The sequence below is a fragment of the Colletes gigas genome, unplaced genomic scaffold (genome assembly GCF_013123115.1).
Source record: "Colletes gigas isolate AHSC1104 unplaced genomic scaffold, ASM1312311v1 Colletes_gigas_Sc00010, whole genome shotgun sequence".
Lineage (NCBI taxonomy): Eukaryota > Metazoa > Arthropoda > Insecta > Hymenoptera > Colletidae > Colletes > Colletes gigas.
In genome coordinates, this window is record NW_025106639.1 from 7,483,606 (window position 1) to 7,504,217 (window position 20,612).

The 20,612-nt window shown below is 47.3% G+C and overlaps 1 protein-coding gene across 1 annotated transcript; it reads right to left on the reverse strand.

The window, feature by feature from the left end:
- Positions 1–1,026: 1,026 nt before the first annotated feature.
- Positions 1,027–19,945, reverse strand: LOC122397848 (LHFPL tetraspan subfamily member 6 protein-like). The gene is made up of 5 exons (XM_043397288.1): positions 19,567–19,945; positions 9,440–9,558; positions 6,458–6,633; positions 2,071–2,169; positions 1,027–1,160 (listed from the first exon to the last, which is right to left on the reverse strand). Exons 1-5 carry the CDS (start codon positions 19,654–19,656, stop codon positions 1,027–1,029), a joined length of 618 nt encoding a protein of 205 aa, XP_043253223.1. The 5' UTR covers positions 19,657–19,945.
- Between the last annotated feature and the right edge of the window lie 667 nt (positions 19,946–20,612).

Below are 20,612 nucleotides of genomic sequence, written 5' to 3' on the forward strand. Positions count from 1 at the left end.
TAACTATCACTGAAACTCGAGGCACGACTAATCGTAGGATACGGGGGTGGATATTGAAATTTAATATCCACGGCAAAGGCGACGGAACGAGGCAAATAAATAGTCTGTTCTTTTAGTAAATATATATGGAAAATAAAATAAGATCGACGATCAGACTCGAGCGAGGGAATTGGATCTCGCAGGTATAGATTGAAGCACAGTCGTGAAAGTTAAAACCGCGTCGGTGTTCGTTTTTATGAGGTCTCTTTTAAGACAAACGTGCAATATGGTAAGTGGAGAAAGCCATGCTCGCTCGTAACAAGCAGTCGCCATCGTGGATCGATATCGAACGGGGCTTGTTACGAAGGGGGCACACGATATTCCACTTAAGACGTCGCATATTTCTGTCTTAACCCGTTCGTGCCTGCGCCTGGCCGTCGTTTCGCAAATATAAAGAAATTGCAAGAATAATGAAAGAAGTCGAAATTGCGATTAAAGATTATCCGAAAGAACAACGAACACCAGATCTTCGAAGTAACGAAAGCAGATATGCCAAGCGATAATTTATTTTACTATGTTTAACGATCGATGGACGACTTTACGCGAAACCCGAATTTCCGCCAGGGCTTTCTTTCCGAGGCTTCTGGAATCGTTGCGTCCGTGGCCCCCAGAATGTAACGGAAGTTCCGTCTCGGCGACACGACGACCAACGACGTCGGAGTACCGAGCGCCGAAACTTTCCGTTCGAGCTAATGCTAAGCTACACACGTAAACGTTCATCTATAAGTACATACATAGCAGGATCGTGTGTCGCGCTATGTAGACGCACGCATACAGAGCCAGACGTACACTCGGACAGGCAGACAGTCAAACGTGTGTATACCCACGTGGACGCGGAGGCGATGGTCGTCGTTCGATCGCGACCGACGACGCTCCCTAGCCCCCGACGCTCCGTCCCCGGTTTCACGATCAACAGACCGTCACGAAAGAGAGGGTGGTCGTCTTCGGCGAGGCATAGGCGTGAATCGACTGGGAGTATCTCGATTGTCAAATGCGCAGTGGATCGGTGTGCGGGTTGGACGGCTTGTGTCGCGCAGCGCAGAAGCTCAGCCCGAAGCACAGCATCAACAACGCCACGGAGCTGACCAGCAGGTGGCTCGACCAGGACACGGAACACTTCCCTAAAACAATCCCCAACCGGATCGGGACAATTTTTAATATCACTTCGAGATCCCAGTGACCACTGGTCACGTATATACCATATTATGTACAAGATAGATCTATTTTATTCCCCCGTTTAAGAGAAAACGGAAAGGTGATGTATGTTTGGTTAGCATAAGTTCGCGGGGGAACACGTAGACGACGGCGAAGCAGTTCGAACGCGGTCGACGAACCTGAACGGCTCGTCTGAATCGCGGGGAAATCAAGAATTACTGGTCGCAGACGCGGGCTCGTACTTTCGCCAAGTTACAACCACCATAAGTCTCGACAGGTTACGCAAGGTACTGAAATGGCTGCAGGTCGCCGGCTGCTACGGCGAAATGTCGCGACCGCGGCGTCAGAACTCCCACCGAAATGTGCAAACTTCCGAGGACGTCGTTACATTTGTAAGAGTAATCCCATCGCGCGCCCGGCCGACTTTTTCTATGCATCGTCAGGGCCTAAGAATTCCCGCTTAACGACCGCCATCTTAGACGCGAGCATCGAGGCGCGGAAAAATTACGGTCGCGCGGAAATTTATCAGTCGATGTTGCGACGCCGTTTAAAGACGCGATCGGCTAATTTTGCATTGAGAAATTGAATCCCCCCTCCCTTCGGTGACTCCCGAAAGCGCTCTTTATTTTTAATTTTGAATTATAGCATTATTATGCTCAAAGGTGTGAAAAGATTCGTGTATCGAAAAATGAATTACAGTTGTAGCGAGTGTACCGCATAGACGGAAGAAGCGAAATTTCCACGACGCGTTCGATGGATCGTTCCATCGATCGCGGAGTTGTTTTCGGTGCGGGAAAGCGTCGGAAGAATAGCGGAGAAAATAGGACGACGGTGGATGGCACGGGTCGTTAAATTTACGCTCAGAGCGATACTCACCGAGATTGTATACGTTAGCACCTTTCCCACAGGACTCCCTCACCTCCCGGTTGTCCCATCCTACGGGATACATCACCAGGCCGCCGCATATCATCACTGCTGTAACGAGAAAACGGCAGCACGGTTACTACGTCGCGGGGTTAAATCTCGCCTCGTTCTATCGCCAGCCGGGGTTAATCTTTCGGCCGGATCGTTGGAATGCCGGGCATTCCTCGCGTCTCCGATACCCCGGCTACGGAATCAACCCCCGCAATTCGAGCCCCGTTTCGGTTTACGTATACACGGCCAATCGACCCCCACGATCCGCGGCCAACCGCTCGATTTTCTCTAATCTCTCTTCTTCGTCGCGATTCTCGCGGTTAGCCCGATTTCTCTCCCCCAAACATATCAATTCTCGCGATACTTGCTACTACGTTTCACTTCTTATTCTCTTCAATGTCTCAGAAGAGTCTAAAAACGCGTATTAAAAATACTAAAACTTTGGACCCGTGCAGTTCCGAAACTACTAGTGTTTTATTAATTATTGAGGTATTGTTAGCGGCGGCAAACCTTCCTCTTTAAAATGGTTTTTTGTTTTTGTCGATCCGACTTCCCGTTTCGGAGATATCGTAATTTATATAAAAGGTAATTTTTCTTAATTCCACTGTCCATGCGTTCTCCGTCTTGCGAGAGCCTATTAACACGTATTAAAAATACTAAAAGTTTAGACGCGTACAGTTCCGAAACCACTAGTGTTTTATCCATTATTGCGCCACTGTTAGCGGCGGCAAACCTTCCTCTTTAAAATGGTTCTTTGTTTTTGTCGATCGGACTTTCCGTTCCGGAGATATCGCAATTTATGTGAAAGGTAATTTTTCTAATTTGAACTATCTCTGTCTCCGTCTGACGCGTCGCGCTCGGACCTCCTTGTCGCACGTTGACCCACTGACCGAGTGACCGAGTGACGTCACGTTTACTATTTACTACGAGCACGTGCGGTCAACGACCTTGACAAGGCCGTAGTAAGAAAGTTCATTCATCTCGTCACGTAAACAAGGGCTTCGGTCTCATCCGATCGACTTGAAATTAAAATCCTCATATCTCCGGAACTAATAAAGCTACCGACTCGTACAAACGCTCATTTTAAAGGGTATTTCACCCTCTATCCAACGAGCATAATCTATCTAACTAATTGTGCTGTCTTCTATGTTTATTTTCACATTTACTTTGACTCTATATACCCAAAGAAGTATCAGCAACTCTTATCGATTACCACCATAGACCACCAACATGTTAATCCCTAATAAACATAGCGTACCGTTGTTATTTTATGGTAAACGTCGTCGAGTAAATTCGCTTCCCGGAACGATGCTCAAACGGTTCGTGCGCGCAAACAGACCTCCGCCAACGTTTTCAATTTATATTTTTCGAGGGGAAAAACATTTTTCAACCGTCGGGCAAAAATGGGGATACAAATTGTTTGCCGAAAAGGCAGGATGCGCGGGAGATACGCGATGCATCGTTTTCCCAATAACCTGACGACAATTGCTTCCGCGGCCGGAAGAGTTACGGCTGCGTAAAAATGGCTGAGACCGTGGGCTCGATTTGCAACCGGACGAGCGCGGTTGTCCGACGAGACGGACGCCAGCTATTCCTTTTGTGCCTGATTGGGATACAGAGCACGGCCGATAGCGGCCAGAAAATCGAATGCCAGGCGTTGCTGGTTATTTTCACCGGGTTGCATTAGTTCCGCGTTGCCTCGAGTTATCGTCGACGAGACAAGCAACGCGATAAAGGCTATATTTGGCTTCTTGATTCTTCGAAAAAGCTTTCCACCGTGTTCCTCCGTTTCTATAGACTAAGACCGCCTTAATAGGACAGCTAAATAGCTCTGCGTTGATAGATAGTTGAAATTACAGCGCCCATTGTTCGAACTAATAGACTAGTCTGCTCGGATTAGGCAATTACCGGATAATGAAACACAGCCCCCTGAACGATCGTCCCGAGGAAACAAATAATACTTCTTCTTAGTATTTGTACTTTATTTATTGAAAACTATCGTTAAAAATGCCGAGTAGAATCGCGCGTCCAATCTGCTAATTGATTCCGTGTTTGGCAACCTTCGACAAACGGTTAAAAAATGAAATCCGGCGTTCCGGATAGCCGGAGGTGAACTCGCCGGAAACGCTGACGCAGCACACCTTACTTTGGACGCCGCATTTCCAATTTAAATTGCTCCTATATTAATCCCTCGAATATTATTAATCTATTAATCTCTTTCTTTCGCCCTCTGAGGGTCGAACGGTTCGAAATGATCGCGTCTCGTGGTCCAGCCTGTACAGTGTTCCGGGTGGGTGTTAATATGTAGCAGTCCGGGATCAACGGCAGTCGGTGAAAAGCCAATTTAAAAGCGACAACTCCGGAACGACGAGCGAGAAAATGGAACGTGTCAACGTTTGAAAGAAGAATGATATCCGAGTAATATCCATTTTCTTTGTGAACCGTTCGTTGCGAGGCTCTCCTCGGGAAACGACGCGTCTCTCTATTACCTTGCAAACAGTAGACGTTCGTTCCTGTTAGCGTTTCCGTTCGTCATCCTATCTCGCGAAACGTCTTGACTCCGTTCCCGCTACGCTCACTCTCGATCGATCCCGCGTTGGATCGCTACTACCCCGCGAAACTTCGAAAACGGTAAAATATTATCCTGCCTTCGGAAACGATACTGCTCCGGCCAGATAATACCGCGGGATTAAACTGTGCTCGGGGAATAGAGGAAAGTCAGGGAAAGACGCTTAAAATTCACTGTAGATCGTGCCACGTCGGTTCTCGACGGAATTTATTTTAAATTGTTCCGCGATTTAAGACCCATTCCCCACGACGCTCTAAAACGCCACGGGTTCGCCGCTCCTCTCGCGATAGGATCGTTGGTCGTTCGATTCGAACGATTAACTTGCGTTTTTATACGCTACAAATAGTTCCACGACGTGATAATTATTATAGCGTATAAATTTGTTACGACTTATATTCCCGTCGTACGATGTTCGACACGTTGGAGCAGAATTTTTTAAATGTAATTCGAAGCAAACCCCCCTTTACACATTGATGGAATAAAATATATTCGATGCTGTCTCGACTCTGTTTTAAGGAGTGTATCGAATGTATGATTTACTTAATTTCGCGGATGTTCGACGCGTGGGTGGTAAATCCTTCGATAATATCCGTCGCGTAACGCGGAATCATCTACTCGCGAATCTGTGGAACACAGCCTACCGTACAATCTATCGCGTAGTCCTGCGAAACTTATTATGGAGTCTATTATGTACCGCCTACTCGGGAGCCTGCTGTCGAACTTATTACAGAACTTGCCGTACAACCCGTTACGAAGCTCGTTCCGGAGTCCACCGTGACGAGCTCGTGTAAACTTTACCGCGAGTACAGCGCAATCGTTACGCTGCAGCTTATTACGCGCGGCGTTAATTATAGGTTGCTACCGGGGCCCGATGAGCAACTCCTTCATTTTTTTTACTCAACGTATATGTTTGCGCTAACTTTTATAAACCATTAAAATTCACAATAATTGCCCGAGTTTTTACAATTATTCCTTAATTACTGCCCGTTCAGAGAAGGGGGCTGACGAGTGTATCTTTAGTTTACGGTCTAGTAGCTTCACTGCTAACGAGAACCGCGACGAAGATCAACCTGTACGGATAGTTGCTTGTCACGGTAGGAAAGCTGGTACATTTGGTGAAAACCTCGAACGAGCACCCGGGAAGCCCAAGGTGTTAGAAATCGACGCGTAGCTTCAAAGCAAACGAGTTTACAAATTGCAGTCGCGGTTCTTGGGGACTGTAAAACGACGATAGTGACCGCGCATCGGTCGAGGAGCAGTCAAAAGTGAACGGTTCGCTCGTTGGACGCCCGTGGCGTTAATTACCCGTGAATACTTTCGGGGTTTTATTCTCTGGCTGTAATGGCTGACCCGCGCGCTTTATTTGCCGCTCAAGCGCGCGGAACGTAATGGGGCCGATGTAACGATCCCCGTTGCCGATACTTGGTTAAACGATGCTCGCGAGAGCCACGATCATTCTCGGTTCGAAAGGATAATCCCGAATCCCGTCGGAAGCTGGTGCAGACCGGGTTATCCCGTCGATCCGGAGCAAGCTTGCGCTTTAACTTTATGGTAATTCCGAAGGGCTATTGTCTGAAATGCTACTTTACTCTAGTGCACGTTTTATTGCGTGATTTATCTGTTCGGGGAAACGGTGTAACCGTGAAATATCGCCGGTATGAAAGGTCACGATCAGATTACGTTAATTAATAGCGTTGGTATCCCCCTTGTTCGTGGTGTGTTTCCTTAATTTAGGACCGATCTTTCTCGAAAGAACCTCCAACGATAAAAGACACTTACCAGCGAGGAGTTGCAGGGCGCCCAAAATTCGTGTGTGCTTGGGCGTTTTCAGTATGTGTGGCAGAAAACTGGAGGCGGCTGCCAACAGGGTCAGCGCGCCGATCACCGCGATCGCGACGCCGATTCCCATCGTCACTGTACTCGCCTGCCACCAGGCGCTCGGTATATCCCAGAAACTGAAATCAATCATCGAGCAGATACTCGTTAATCCATGTTGCATCAATTTAAACCCATTTTCTAATTGATTCGAGCACTCTCTTTAAAAAATCAGAATATTCCTCGATATTTTTCTAAAACAGTCACGGGTTTGGGGTAGTCTACTATCACTGTCAATGATTTTCAACTACGATCCACTATCCCGAGCTTACAAAGATCCAAAGTCCAAAAATTCCACGCTGCAATGTCCGCGAATATGTAATTATTTCGCAACTCGTACGCACGAGCGTGTCGATGACAGTGATAAACCGCGAAACGAGCGTCGTCCAGACGATTGTGGTCAGACGCGAATCGGGAACACGGGGCCATTCATTGATTGCATATTTCTCGGGATGTTTGTGTGTGTCGAAGAACGGCGAACGGACTCCGTGCAAAAAGACGATCCCGACCGTTCGCGGTATTCGTTGCTGTACATTCCATTAGATCCGACCGAGCGTGCAGCGTTCCAGCTAAATCGAGCGACCTAGAACGCCGCGTGGCTTTCCCGATGAAATGTAAACACCGCGCGGAAAAGCGCACCAGGAAGCGCGAAAACGGACCGTGTACTAGTTTTAATTAACGAGCTTCGACTGTGAAAGTTCCAGCCGGCGGGGAAACCAACCCCCCTCGATTACGATTTAAAATTCCATCGAGTCGGTACTCGCCTCCGCCGTCTTAGTAAACACTCTTGCCAGCAGCATCCGGACAAAAGAATTTTCATCCGGCTTCGAATCGAAACGTTTCTCCACTCGTGACCTACGGTCTTCCACTACGGTTCAAAGACTTTCAGAAACTCAAATCGGTTTTCAGTTTATTTTTTTAAACGAGACGTACCTTCGCGAATTCTATACTTAAATATTATTTTCAATAGCTGTTTATTATTACGTGCGTGGACGAGCAAACTAGATTGTTTTTCAAATACTATATAACATTGGCTCAATTTTAAAAAGTTTTTAAACAGAGCGGAGGGCCAAGTATTTAAGGGAGTTTCGAGCCCACGGATTGAGTTCGGCTCGTGATTCACCGGGCGTTAAAACAAATCGCGATAATTCGATACACCCCGTGGAAATTGTATTCCGTTTTCGGTTCGCGGGGGTTCTGTATTCGCTCCCAACGTTCGCGATTCCCGTGGAACTGCTTTCCGTGCAATTTGCCACGAGCCACGTTTAACCCCGATGACTCGAATTCCGGTTCGAAATCAGCCCGAGAGAATTTCATTCGCGGCTGCATCGACTTTCTTTCAATATATGCCCTTCGTTTTAGCGCGCGTCTCGGTTTTCGTGCGTTTCCGAGTCCCCCTGGCGTCGTCGAAATCCGCTGCGAAGTTTCATTCAAAGGAGCCAATCCGCGCGGAACAATACGTTTCGCGAGCAGAAATCCTCCGCGATAAAAAAATCAAATGCCCGTTACGAGCCAAATCGATCACTTTGTACTCGATAAAAAATAGAAAAACTTTGAGTCCTCGTTACATCGTCGCTTTCACGGAAAGAATATTTTATTTTTGTTTTAATCATCGACAGTTTCGAAGACGTCGGAGCTTGTACTCGATTACAAACGGAATGCAAATTGGAAAGATAATTATTATTTGAACAGTGTTTAAAATACACTCTGTCCATATCAGGAGAGTCCATCGAATCAACCTGGAATAATTTATACGCGCTTCTGGAGAATTCCTCGAGCTTCGTTCGGACCGAAACGAATCCCTTCGCGATTATGAAAGCATAATTCGAGCTATCTCGCCGCTGAAAGCTCCCGATAAACGCGAATTCGCGAGTTTCGGTACCCGGGATACAGCCACTTTAAGTTTTATTGACCCCGCTTCGCCGGCTAGTAGCTGCTTATGAATGAAAACGCGGTATAGCGGGTGGTTTCTAAGTGACAGCCAACTTATACCGTGCAGTTTTAGAAGTAATAAAAAAAGGCTTAGCATTCGCAAACTGGTAAACTTGGCGTGTTCGAAAATATGATCGCCTTATCTTTATTCCACGGAGCGGGTCCATAAACGAGGAAGCAGCAGCAAAGAAAATATATCTCGCGGGGCTACGAAACAGGAAACATTTAACTCTTGACACGTAACGGGTACGCAAACTTTCCAACGGCCAAAGAAAATATGGAAATTTTAGTGGAACGTAGAATACTCGCAACGTCGGTAAATTGAAACGTATTACACCGTGGATCGACTCTTGAATAAATTTTAGTTGCTTTAATAGATCTCAATTCCATCATTACCGTCGGCTAAGGTTGTTACTTCTTTTAGCAAGTCTTTCAGCAAAAAAAAAAAACTCGTTAATCGTTTAACAAATAAACGAACGACGATTACGTGGAAATTGGAAAATGGAAAATTCAACGCGTACGACGGAGACCAACGCCGGGGACGACGTTCCGTGAGTTTGCTCGAGAGTAATCTGTCGCTGCGTGACTTATGCAAATACGGGGAGGGTCATTCCACGCCAAATCGATCACTTTTTGCGCTCGATGTCAGGGAGTTTCGCGAAATCGCAATACGTCCAGGTCCACGAAAAATTAGTGCAAGCTCGGGCCATCGTTTCTCGGATCTGTTTCGAAAATGCAGGACACCGAATTTATTTTGAACAAATAGGAAAGCATTTTAAAAATCACAGTTTTAAATAACAATTTCGAACCGAATAGAAAGAGGAACTTTTTCTCTCCGTTTAAGCGAAAAGTTTTAAGCAACGATCGGACCGTGAATGAAAAAATTTCAAGATCTCTCCGTCCGTGGATGTATCTTGTTCGATAGGGATTGGAGGAATAATTTGTTCGACGTACCTGGAGTACCTGGCGCACTCGTAAACGATTTCGGGAGCAGCGTTCGGCGCCCTTATTCGTGGATAGTTGCACCGTCGAAAGGAACTAAAGTACGCGTCCGCTTTTCCCAGCAGCCGTCCCTGAAATGCAAAACACACACACACGGGCACGTGAAACGAACACCGAACAACCGTCGGCCGCCGCGGGGGAATAAAAGCGCGAGAGCTTTCGCGTTTGATATCCGATTTCCACGTTAACTGGAGGACCGGCGCGAAGGTTAAACATCGTCCTCGAGTGTACTACTAATTTCGCCAGCGAAACTGTTTCCGCGTCCTATCGACGGGCGTCCTCTCGTGCCGGGTTTGCGCCGGGACCGAGTCAACTTTTCAACGGCCAATTAAACGCAAAGTCAATCGAAAGTGGAGACGATCCGTCCTCCGGAAAACCCTCTCGGTCGAGTTTCACCGTGGATCGCGAACCAAGCCGTGAGAGCCTCGCTATTGCGCGTTCATCGTCGAGAGGATTTTACTCGAGCTAATGGCGCTCAGACCCGTTGGAAATAGTAGCGCCGCGGAACGGTTAGCTCTTTGTGCGCCGCGGATTCCCGACGGTTTTGTGTTAGAACCCGATTCGCGGGGAGAACCGTTGAACCCGTGCCAACCAGTTTCTTCCACGAGAGATTAAGTTTCGCTGCCTCGGTGTTGCCCGTCGTTTCTTCGACGCCTTTCTTACTCGCGGGACGAATAACCGATTCAAAGCCGGACAGGATTTTGCGGGAGATTATTCTTCCACGGGACAGCCACCGACGATCTCCTTCGCCCCAAAACCACGCTGACTCGATCATTACAATGATTCCAACAACCGCGATTTTGCGGTGATCGTAACGAAAATGTCGTATCTCAAAAGGAAATACTTTTTTTTACGATATCTACGCGTTTGAATGATCTTTTCAACGTGTTCTTCTCCCCAAACTAAGTCGTGTGTTCTAAAGGAGTTCGAGCGTCTGACTATGTTCGGGAAATACTACTTGCTCGGAGTCCCGGAGACAGTGATCGCCAATCCGTGGAGTAGTTACGCGATCGTTAACTACGGGAGGCTTTGGAGGGATGAATCGAGCAGAGATCGAATGGTTTTCCATTGAAACCGGCGAGTGTTTGGTAGTCCCCTTGAAAAAAAGGTAAAAGGGAAAAGGAACACGCTGTAAACGTCCGCGAGGCAAGATTTCTTCTTAAACAAATGGAACCTGTTCCGAGCGTGTTTCTTGGGGTTCGCGTGCAGTACTCCGACGGTGGCGAAGCGATGAACGCGGGGGGTAGCAAATGTAAATTCACTTATGCATTTATTCATCCCGCCACTCGAGTATTTTCAAAGCCATTCAGAGCCCCCTCGTGCATTCTGCTACTCGGGAAGGATATACGTTTCGAAGGGACGCTCCTGCTCGAACCTTGTCGAAATTATTCATTGACTGTTTTGTGCTCGTTTCCCGCGATCCTCTTAATAACGATTCTCTCCCGGGGAAACGACTCGTACGCTCGCGAAACCCCCTCGTACGGATCAACGAGTAATTTAATGTTTCACGGCTGTTCTTCGATACGCTATTGAGAATTGTCTCTTTATACGATTAGCCGCGGATGCTTTAAGCTTATGCTTGATTGCAATTCTTGCTGTCGAGCTCGTGCAAAATACTCCCTGTTATCCGATAATCGCGAATTATTATAGAAATATCTGAACCCGAACGTGTTTGGAAACACACACCGAAAACTTAACGAGTAATATATTCGGTCGGAGGTAACATAAAATATCAATTATAAATCAATTATAATATTAATTATTTATAACGCGTCTTTGCGATATGTCTACTTAATTTTGTCTCTTTTCAATTGGTCGCCGTACTCATTAAACACAACTTGATTGCGCGGTAATGTTAATATTGGTTTCAATTATTAATTGAATGTTCTATATATTATAACGACGCGCAGCAAATGAAATATAAATTTACACCGGCGGCCATGTTTTGATTACTTTCGAACGACAATTATTCTCATCCGTGCGACTCCCCGTTCATTTTTACACATACTGTACGAATCTCTCGGTCTTGTCACGAGCAGCGTGTCTTTTCGAAGAAATATTATATTTGAAACGTTAAAAAAAGAACCCGGGCGTGAATGTTTTCGAACGCGTAACGAGCACCGATCTGCAACGACAAAATCTCCTGCGACCAATCTCGATAATGTCGCGATAAGCGCGGATTTGCCCAGCTTACCGTAACAATTTTTCAATTTCAATTATCACGTTACGTTGTTAATGAAAGCGAACATCGGCCGGCCGTGTGTTTAACGAGAGCTCGTCCCCCTCGCAATTAGATTTTCGTTCGACGCGCGTTCGTCAACGCGAATCGATTCCTACCTAAGTCCTTTAAAAATCATCGTAATAATACCAGGACAAATAAATTCTACGGAGTAAAAGATATCCCATGAACGTATTTAATTACCACGGTGGGAGTAATGCATTCAAACTTTTTCATCCTTTTGATATCGTACTGTTACGAGTGCTGTGTCATAATACCGTGCGTTCCCGCATTAAAGAACAAACGCACCACTGTTTATGCGAATAAATGGAACTGGGCCAGTCGTTGGTCGTTGTCCAGACATTCAACGATCTGTCTGGCGGTCGCTCTGAGAGACTTTAAAATAGATAAACGTGTTTTCATTAATCATACTCCTTCCCCTTTAAATCTAGATCGATCGCGCCCACGGTCGTAATTGTGCACGTCCCTCCGTCGCGATACGTTTCTAGTATATTTAAAGACCCGTCTCCTATGAATATTAATCCACCATCCCCATTTCCCACTAACCGTGAGGAGTCTAGAATATTAACCTGCAGTCGATACTGGCTCCAGCAGCCATCGAGCAAGACAGATCAAACTAACTCTTCCCTGCATTTTATATTTAATAAAAATTTGCCACGGGTCAGAACTGACCCGGACGTCCCTGTATCCAGGTTTCGAGGGTTCATCCAGGGTTTCCCGGAGAATAGTTGACGTTCCTCGGACGCGATGCTTTAACTCTTTGGCTACCTGGCAGCATCGAAATAACTATAGTCAAAGAATTCGAGGACGGACGAGGGAAACGTCGACGCGATGGAATTTTTCAGGAAAGTTTCGCAACTCGGAAGCTCGAGAGAATTTCCCTGGCTCCTTTCAGCGACTCTTCGGCCCAATTTACGAAACAAGCACCGTTTCTCCGGCCAGAGGTGGGGGGGTGTGGATTAAACGAGGCCGCTTTTCCTCCCATTGGGATATGATCCCAGATCGTTGGATCCCGGGCGCAGAGAAGTTCGTTTACAATTTAATTCGAGTCCTAGGAGAAGGGGAGACAGCATTGGCCAAGTAACGTCGAGCAGTATCCGCGAGTTTCGAAGTTGCCCTTCCAGCTACGGACTGGCAACTCGAATTGTCTCACGGTGCCCTCGAGCGCTTCCCTCCTGTTCGCGAGTTTTCTCCCATCGTCCGTAACGAACCGTGCCTCGCGATCTGCTAACCCCCCCGGTAATTTGCATCCCTCGACGTCCACGAGAACCCCGCACTTGTTGACTGCTCTCGATCGTCGCGACGCGAAAAGGACTCTCGCCAACTCGGATCAACCCTCGCCCAGCGAACGTCAGGCTACGAACGAGAAAAAACCAACTGCATTTTCGATGGAGAACAGACGTGCACGATGATTTCAGCATTATAATATTTGTTCTCCACAGATTGGTCGATTATCAGTTTACGCGGAATATGATTCTGACATTCCGTAGAGCGCTTTTCAGACAATTCGAACAATTAACCCTTGACGCGTATTCGGAAAACGGAATTAGTATCGGAGTTTCCTTGCACAATACGGTCACGTTCGCGTTGCGCCGTTGTTCATACCAGCGCGATTATCTTATTTCACGGTTGGTCGGAATTTCGAATACACTAATGATCGCCGGCATCGACGCGATGGTAAACGCATTTTACGAGAGAAACGGGGTGGTATTTCTCTCTCATCGCGGACACGACTCGTTTACATTTCACAGTGCGACACACGTCGAATGTACCTGCACGAGTACCATTTGTCATTAAACTTTCATCGATCGCGCGCACCAGCGAGAGCTGCAGTGCACTTGTTGATTTCGTATATTGTCGACGGCCGAAAACGCGGTTCATCGTGCGAAACAATGTAAACAGTTTCATGGAAAATTTGTAATTCCCCAGTTTTGGAACTCGTCGGTATGCTAATGCGGAGCTGGCACGCGTCGCGCTCTATCTCGAGCATTTTGGCCTTCGAGCGACCGTGGAACAGACGGGGTCCCCCCCGATTCCGAGTCGAAAATAGTCGAAAATGCAACGTGCTCGATGGCACGGTAAGATAGAAGAGGGATCATGGCCGGTTGAGACTAATTTTACGACGCCGAGAACCCTCCTTTGCTCAAAAATTGTTCGCGCCTCCGCGACGCGGTCTCGCGGACTTTTCCGTTTATCGTAGCTAGTGCAAATCCACCGTACGCGTTACAGTACATTTTCCCAGCAATTTACAGAGAACACAAATCTTTGCACTTCCCTTCCATTGTGCCAACTATGTCCGTAATGAACCTAAAACTAGAATGTGCTTACACGCAAACATTGTTTGCTCCCGGAGAAGGAGAGAGACCTTCCCGTGCGAGTAGTATTGGGTCAGACGTTATAGTCTCCCTTTGTGAGGCTAAATTACCAGACGCTGTCCTCGTTCTGCTTACTCGCGGGCCCGTCCCTTCTTTTTCTCTACGAGCTGCTTCTCCACGAACTCGTTTATTTACCATAATTTAACATCGGTTATTATTCCACGAAGTTTCCACGGTTTCAATAATTCGAGGAAGTCGCTTCGTGGCAACGATCGAAGATATACCGACGAGTCTACAGGGAAGAAACGCAAAGTTTTATCGGACGTACCGTAACCGGAAACTAATCAATTACCGTGTTAGAAGTCACGACCGTGCCACGGGAATTTTGACGAGAGTTTCGGAGGCGGAGGTCGTGTTCCCGATATAAATGCTCCAACAGCCATTAATCTCTCAATTTTTGATTTATATCACGGAGCGGAGAATAATGGCCCGGGATAGAGCATTGAATAATGAACTGCCAACGGTCTACGTACTCTAGTATTTTAAATATTTTATTAGGCGTGTGCAAAATTCCGTCGGACCGCAAATAGACGGCTATAATGGCGATTTAAACCTGTGATTAATATTCGCCGTACACAATGTTTAAACTACCGATCATTCGTCGATCCAGATCTCTTCCCGAGAGAAAATCGTCGTGATCGAACCGGTAATTTCTCGATGATCGGTAGGCCCGACCCAAACCGCGATAATTTATCGAATCGTGCCTAATCGCGGAGCGGAAATCAACGGATAACGACGCGAATCAGGGGGGAACGTTCGTGCGTCTGGCGAGCCAAGCAAGTTCGACGAAAGGTCTCGAATTTCTACCCCAAGTTTCCCTCTTTCGTTTCCCGAAGGCTGCAGTCGACAAGCGTAAAGTTAGCGAGTATTTAATAGCGAAGCAATATCGGGAAACTTGGTCGCGGGACGCGTGTAATCTGCGCGCGCGTTTATCGCATTTGCTCGAAACGGCAGATAACGTAATAATTTAATCGTTAACGGTAGACGTCAACGGCGCGAACGCTACCGATACGCACGAATCTATGGCCGATCGGAATTATTGATCCGACGGAACCGTTTACCGGCACCGCGACGCGGCAAACGCAATTTTGTTCTAACGTCGAGTTTCATTGCGACGTTTAAAACCGGACAAACAGATTTATAGATGGCGGAATTGGTAAAGATAACCCCGGGTGTTTCGTCGTCGTCAAGGTGCCACGAGCCCTCGAGGATGCTCGACTTTGTCAATGTCGCCGCGTACTGGCCGAGTGGTAATAAAATTTTATTAACGCGTCGCGGACGAGCGACAAGGGGAACAAGTTATTCCAGACCAGATATCCCGCGTACGCGAGCAAAAGATCCTCGAAAAGACGTCTTGGAAAAGGAAAAACCGTTCCCTTCTTTTGTAAGGAGTGTATGTGTGTGGATTGGAGAAAAGTTATCGTTGGCGTCGATAGAAGTGTTTAGGCTAGGATCGTTGGAATCGATGAGTGAGGTGTTTAGGTTTAAGCTAAAGTATGTTAGATAGGAATGTATGTAGAGAGAAATCGAGAATGTTCGACTTGGAAAATCACTCTGCATCGAACGCTAGACGAGAGCAGTTATCGTTTCACGTTTATGGTTTTTCTTCTTTTATGTTTACGCTTTATGTCCCTATGTTTTATGTTCTTTACGTTAAATAGTTTTAGTAAATATTCAATAATATAGTTATATCGTTACGTTTACACGCCTCTCTGACCATCCTGGACAATCCTTACACTTTCCAACTGGGCTAATTTTAGTTTTTCCTTCTACTCTTCGAAAAAGACAAGAGAATTTCGCGAAAATCGAGAGCCTATGTGTCATCGATTCTTTGAGTCTTTGTTCTCGCGTCCCTGGGTAACGTTAATACGAGTTGTCGTTTCGCGATAGAGTTTCCAAGTTACCAATTTGACGCGAGTTGGTTCCGCGTCGTCGCTCGGGGATGTGCTCGAAATTAGCGAAGCTTCGCGCCAATTTAATGCGCGATCCTTGCGTCCCGACGCCCCGCCAATCTTCGTCTCGGAAACTTTCCTCACCGTGGAACGATCGCGAAGCCTCGCGTATGCAAACGCCGATCGCGAAGGGACTTTGCGCCGCACTTTGTCCGCCCCGGAGGCGTTCGACGGGCAAAAACGACGTCGTACGGTTTTACGAGTATGGAGGGAGCCTAACGGGGCCGACGAAAGCTCCGATACCATCGTGGAAACGTCCGAAAGCGTCGACGTCTCACGAGGAGCCGAGCTCCCTCGTCACGGATGCTTTAAATAGGCATTATTCTTCTTTGCCCCGGAGTCTGTTCTTTGAGCCACCCTCGACGGCAACAGGGGTAAACGTAGGAACGTGCTGCTGTTCGATTTTTCCGGACTACTTTCGCCCGGGAATTTCCACAATAAGAGACGTCGAGCAACGCTCCATTTGTTAAGCTTAACCCCTTGACCCAGGAAAGATCGACCGAAAATGTGGGACGCCGCGAACACGGGGATAGTTTCGCTATTCGATCGACGAAGAAACTTCGAAGATGATCGTTGCTTTCGCGCGTAACGATTAAACTCCGATCCATTACGAGGTGCACAGTTTTTTTTTTCATTTAATTATGCATTCGCAAACCGAGCGAAATTATAATTAACTGAAATTCTGAACTAACTTCATTCCGAGCTCGGTGTAATATTCTGCTGGAATTCGGCCGAGACGAGGGAACACCGAGTTATAATATAATAATATATTTCGCTAACGGTCTCTCGCAAGACACGAAATTACAACGAAGTCTGAAGGCTGACTTGTATTGTGGCAACTCGACGTCGAGCGAGTTTGGCACCGAAGATCCCAAACGCAGTGACTCGATAACTTTGTTGCAAAGCAAATTTTCATCAAATTTTCGTTTCCACGGTTCACGATTTACGCGACGGACAGAGTTCAATTCGGTGTCGTGTGTTTTTTCCCCCGCCCAAAGTGTTTACGAATTCTCGCGCAAAAAGAAAAAAGGGAAATCTGCATCGGGTTGGTCGAAATAAAAAGTTTCGCCGTTTGATCGAGCAAATAAAATTCCCGCGCTGTGCTCTTATTGGCGATCTATTATTCGAATAAAATTTAGCATATCACCGATCTCGGCTCGTATTTTTCGAGCCGTGCGGCAGAAGTGTCCAATGACTTATGGACGACGGTGTACATTCGTAACGAGACTGGTTCTGCCCGTGCCTTTGTTACTCATGGATATTCGGATTAACGAGGACCGAACGAAAACGTTTTCCTGCTCCTCTCGCGGATACGCGCCGCGGAAAATCCAATAACTCGCGCGCGTTCACCTGGAACGTTGTAATCGAGATTTTGCTCGTTTCCCGCCGCGCACGGAAGAACAATTTACTGCCGCTGTTTATTAATCCAGTCAAATGACCGTGTTTAATTTACAAAACACGCTACCAGCGGTATCCGTTCGCGCGAGTGATACAATTGATATTGAAAATTTGATTCTGTCGAACGGAATATCGCCCATTGCTATGCGTTCACCTCCCCCCTCGCTTCGTCGTGGAATCGTTCACGAAACGTTGCTGGGGGGGGGAAATTAAATTTTGGTTGTCACGTGCGATCTTGGGTATCTGCGCACCAACGAATTAACCTTCGACGAAGCCCCGATCAAACTTGTTAAATATCTTTTTAACAGGAATTTCTTCGAGTATTCCAGCCTCGGAACAATCGTCTATTTTGTCTCTGGTGCATAATCGTACGAGCCTTCTGCGGTTTCCTCTCAGACGCGCCACTTTAATCGACGACTGCATCTGGAGCACTCGATGCGTTTTTGTCCGCAGGCTTTCGAGCCAATTTACATTTGATAAATTGTTTCTAGGAAATCGTATCGAATCATTTATGCCCGGCGTTCCACGGAGAGTGGTTCTAGAAACAGGCTGCAACTGTGCTCTAAGCGGAGATACAATTGATACGAGACAGGATTGAATTTCGAACAAAGTGTTCCCTGTAACGGAGCCAAGTATAATTAAAACTAATTGATCCAACGTGGCCGCTATACAATTTAAAAACGCGATTAAAGATAGAGAGGATCGTGCAGAGGAGTCTTTAAAGGAGATAGAACTCTCGAGCATCTGGAATAAAAAGATATTGTCGAACCTAGAATGAAAAATGTCTGGGAACGTGCTCCAGGAACAAAACACTGTCAAGTTGACACCGACGGCGATGAAAGTTTCGTTGGGAAAACACGCGATCGCGATATAACTCTCGAATGCCGTGCATTTCAGGCTTCCGCGCATTGCAACCTATCCGTCAGAAAAGACACTTGCAAAGACAGAATGCCTGGAACAATACGACGCGTCGGATTCGTCCGACGAGCATTTACAATTGACTTTGATGGCGCTGGTACGCTAACTTTGAACCTCAATTAATCCGCCACAGGTTCCGCGGCCAATTGTTACGCGGGAGCTCGTGCACAGAGGTTCGCTCCGGGTTTTAATTAGAATCAGAATTGATACGCGAGTCCATGGTACAAATCCGGTATCACGGTTTTAAAAATTGAATCAGTGCTTCGGTCCATAATTTGTAAAAAATATTTACGAACTCTTATATCGAAACTAAAATTATGGAATTTGTTTCGTGAACTGAGTCAACCATTTTTGGGAAGAATTCCCCAACCCCGATCGTTGTACGAGCGTGTTTAGGGCCTATTTGCACGACGCGATGCGAAGATATTCGAGAAGCAATCAGCAAAACATCCCTACGGGTGCGGGTACGCCTCTGTTGTCATTTCAAACATAGTGATTGCAAGTTACCAACCCGACTCGTTTGACTAGCGTCCGTCGTCGGAGCTGAAAACGAACGACGATTTCTCGAACAAAGGGAGCCGACGATCTTCCGCTGAATGAACTCGGCGCAGGCCACGAAGAAAACGGACACGTCGAAAAGAAGAAAATAGATAAATAAAGATTAAAAAAATAGCGAGCATCGGTCGAGTAGAGCGCACGGTAGGCTCGGTCGTTCGATGGATGGTGGAAACGGTTAATGGAAATCGCAAAGCCGAGAAAAATAACGCTTCGGACGATAAATCGCTGGTAATTCGATAAAAACGCTGTTCGCTCGATCGCGGTGAAATACGATTCGCGTCGTTATCGCGCGCACGCTGCGCCGACTCTCAATCCGAAATTACACGCTTTGTCCCAAAAGTGTCCGAATCCTTTTTTTTTTTATATATATAAATGGTATTAATGGTGCCATTTTTCCCACGAAAGCTCGTTCATAACTACACGTTACGAACCAGAAGCTATTAATCGTGCTGACGGTACCGTTTTTTTAAGAGCTGTCGGTGTGTAAAAGTTCCTTTCCCAAATTACTGGGAAAAATTGCCGTCGTTCCGCGAAGAAGCAAAGCAACAACAACATTTTGGACCACACGGGGTTGCGTTCGGTTTCGCGCGCGGACAAAGGGCGCAGAATGGTTTCCGCGAGCTCGTGGGAGTCGCTCACCTGAATCCAGTAAGGCAGATAAAATCCGGAACAGGCGAGGATCGATGCCACGGTGGACAAGGTTGCCCACAGCACGCAAAGCACTGTCATCTCATCGGTTTAAAAGCGTCGCTCCGCTGTCTCCTCTCTTGCCCTGCTGTCTCTATTCCACCCCTAAAAATCTCGGTGTACCACTGATACTCTCTACGCGCGCATGATTAACGAACGTTCGTAACTGCCGGCTGCCACTGTCGGTGTCTCCAAAGGGGGGCCCTCGTACCGTCGCTGCACTTTTCGGTAACGCTTCTGTTCGCTCGAGACGACGTCAAAACACACCACCGTCGAACGTGTACACAGTATCGCGAACTCGGATTCCCCGCACGTCACACCGTCGCTCTAAGAAAGAGGCACCCTCGTCTTGGTTCGGTGACACGAGCGCATCCTCGACACTCGGCAGGGAGAGACGAAAATAGAGCCGTTTAATAGGTCGTTTCACAGAAACCTCCGAACCAGCCTCACGGTCAAGGTTCGCGCGCGCACGTATACCAAAGTCTCTCCGCAGGCCCTGTTCGAACGTCCTCCTCACGATCAGCGAGCCGGTTCCACGGGATGCTGCGGCATGCTCGCGCGTACGATCCCCCGTCGCCGTAGTACTTGGCCGTTTTATCTCGCGCGTTTAATTATAGACGGAGCATAGAGGCAGCGGAGCGCGCGGAATCACCGAGCCCGTTCGTCTGCTCCCGATAAAAATTCACTTCCCTGCTTCATTGCTCCCTGGGTCTCGTCGCGCGCGCGAATCAACCGCCGTCTCCAGGTCCAAAGGGATAGGAGTGGGCGGCGGTGAAAATAGAATCACGAGGCGAGAGGAAACGTTCCCTTACGCGCGGTCACACCGGTCGGAAAGTTTAATTTTAGACGGCGCGTTTTTCTCGTCGCGGGTGGAGAGCACGGATTTTCACGCGAGAGAGAGAGAGAGAGAGCGGGAGAGAGAGAGAGAGAGAAAGAGAGAGAGAGAGGTAAAGAAACGCGAACGAGAATCGTGGTGCTCGGCGCCGCTTCGTGACTGC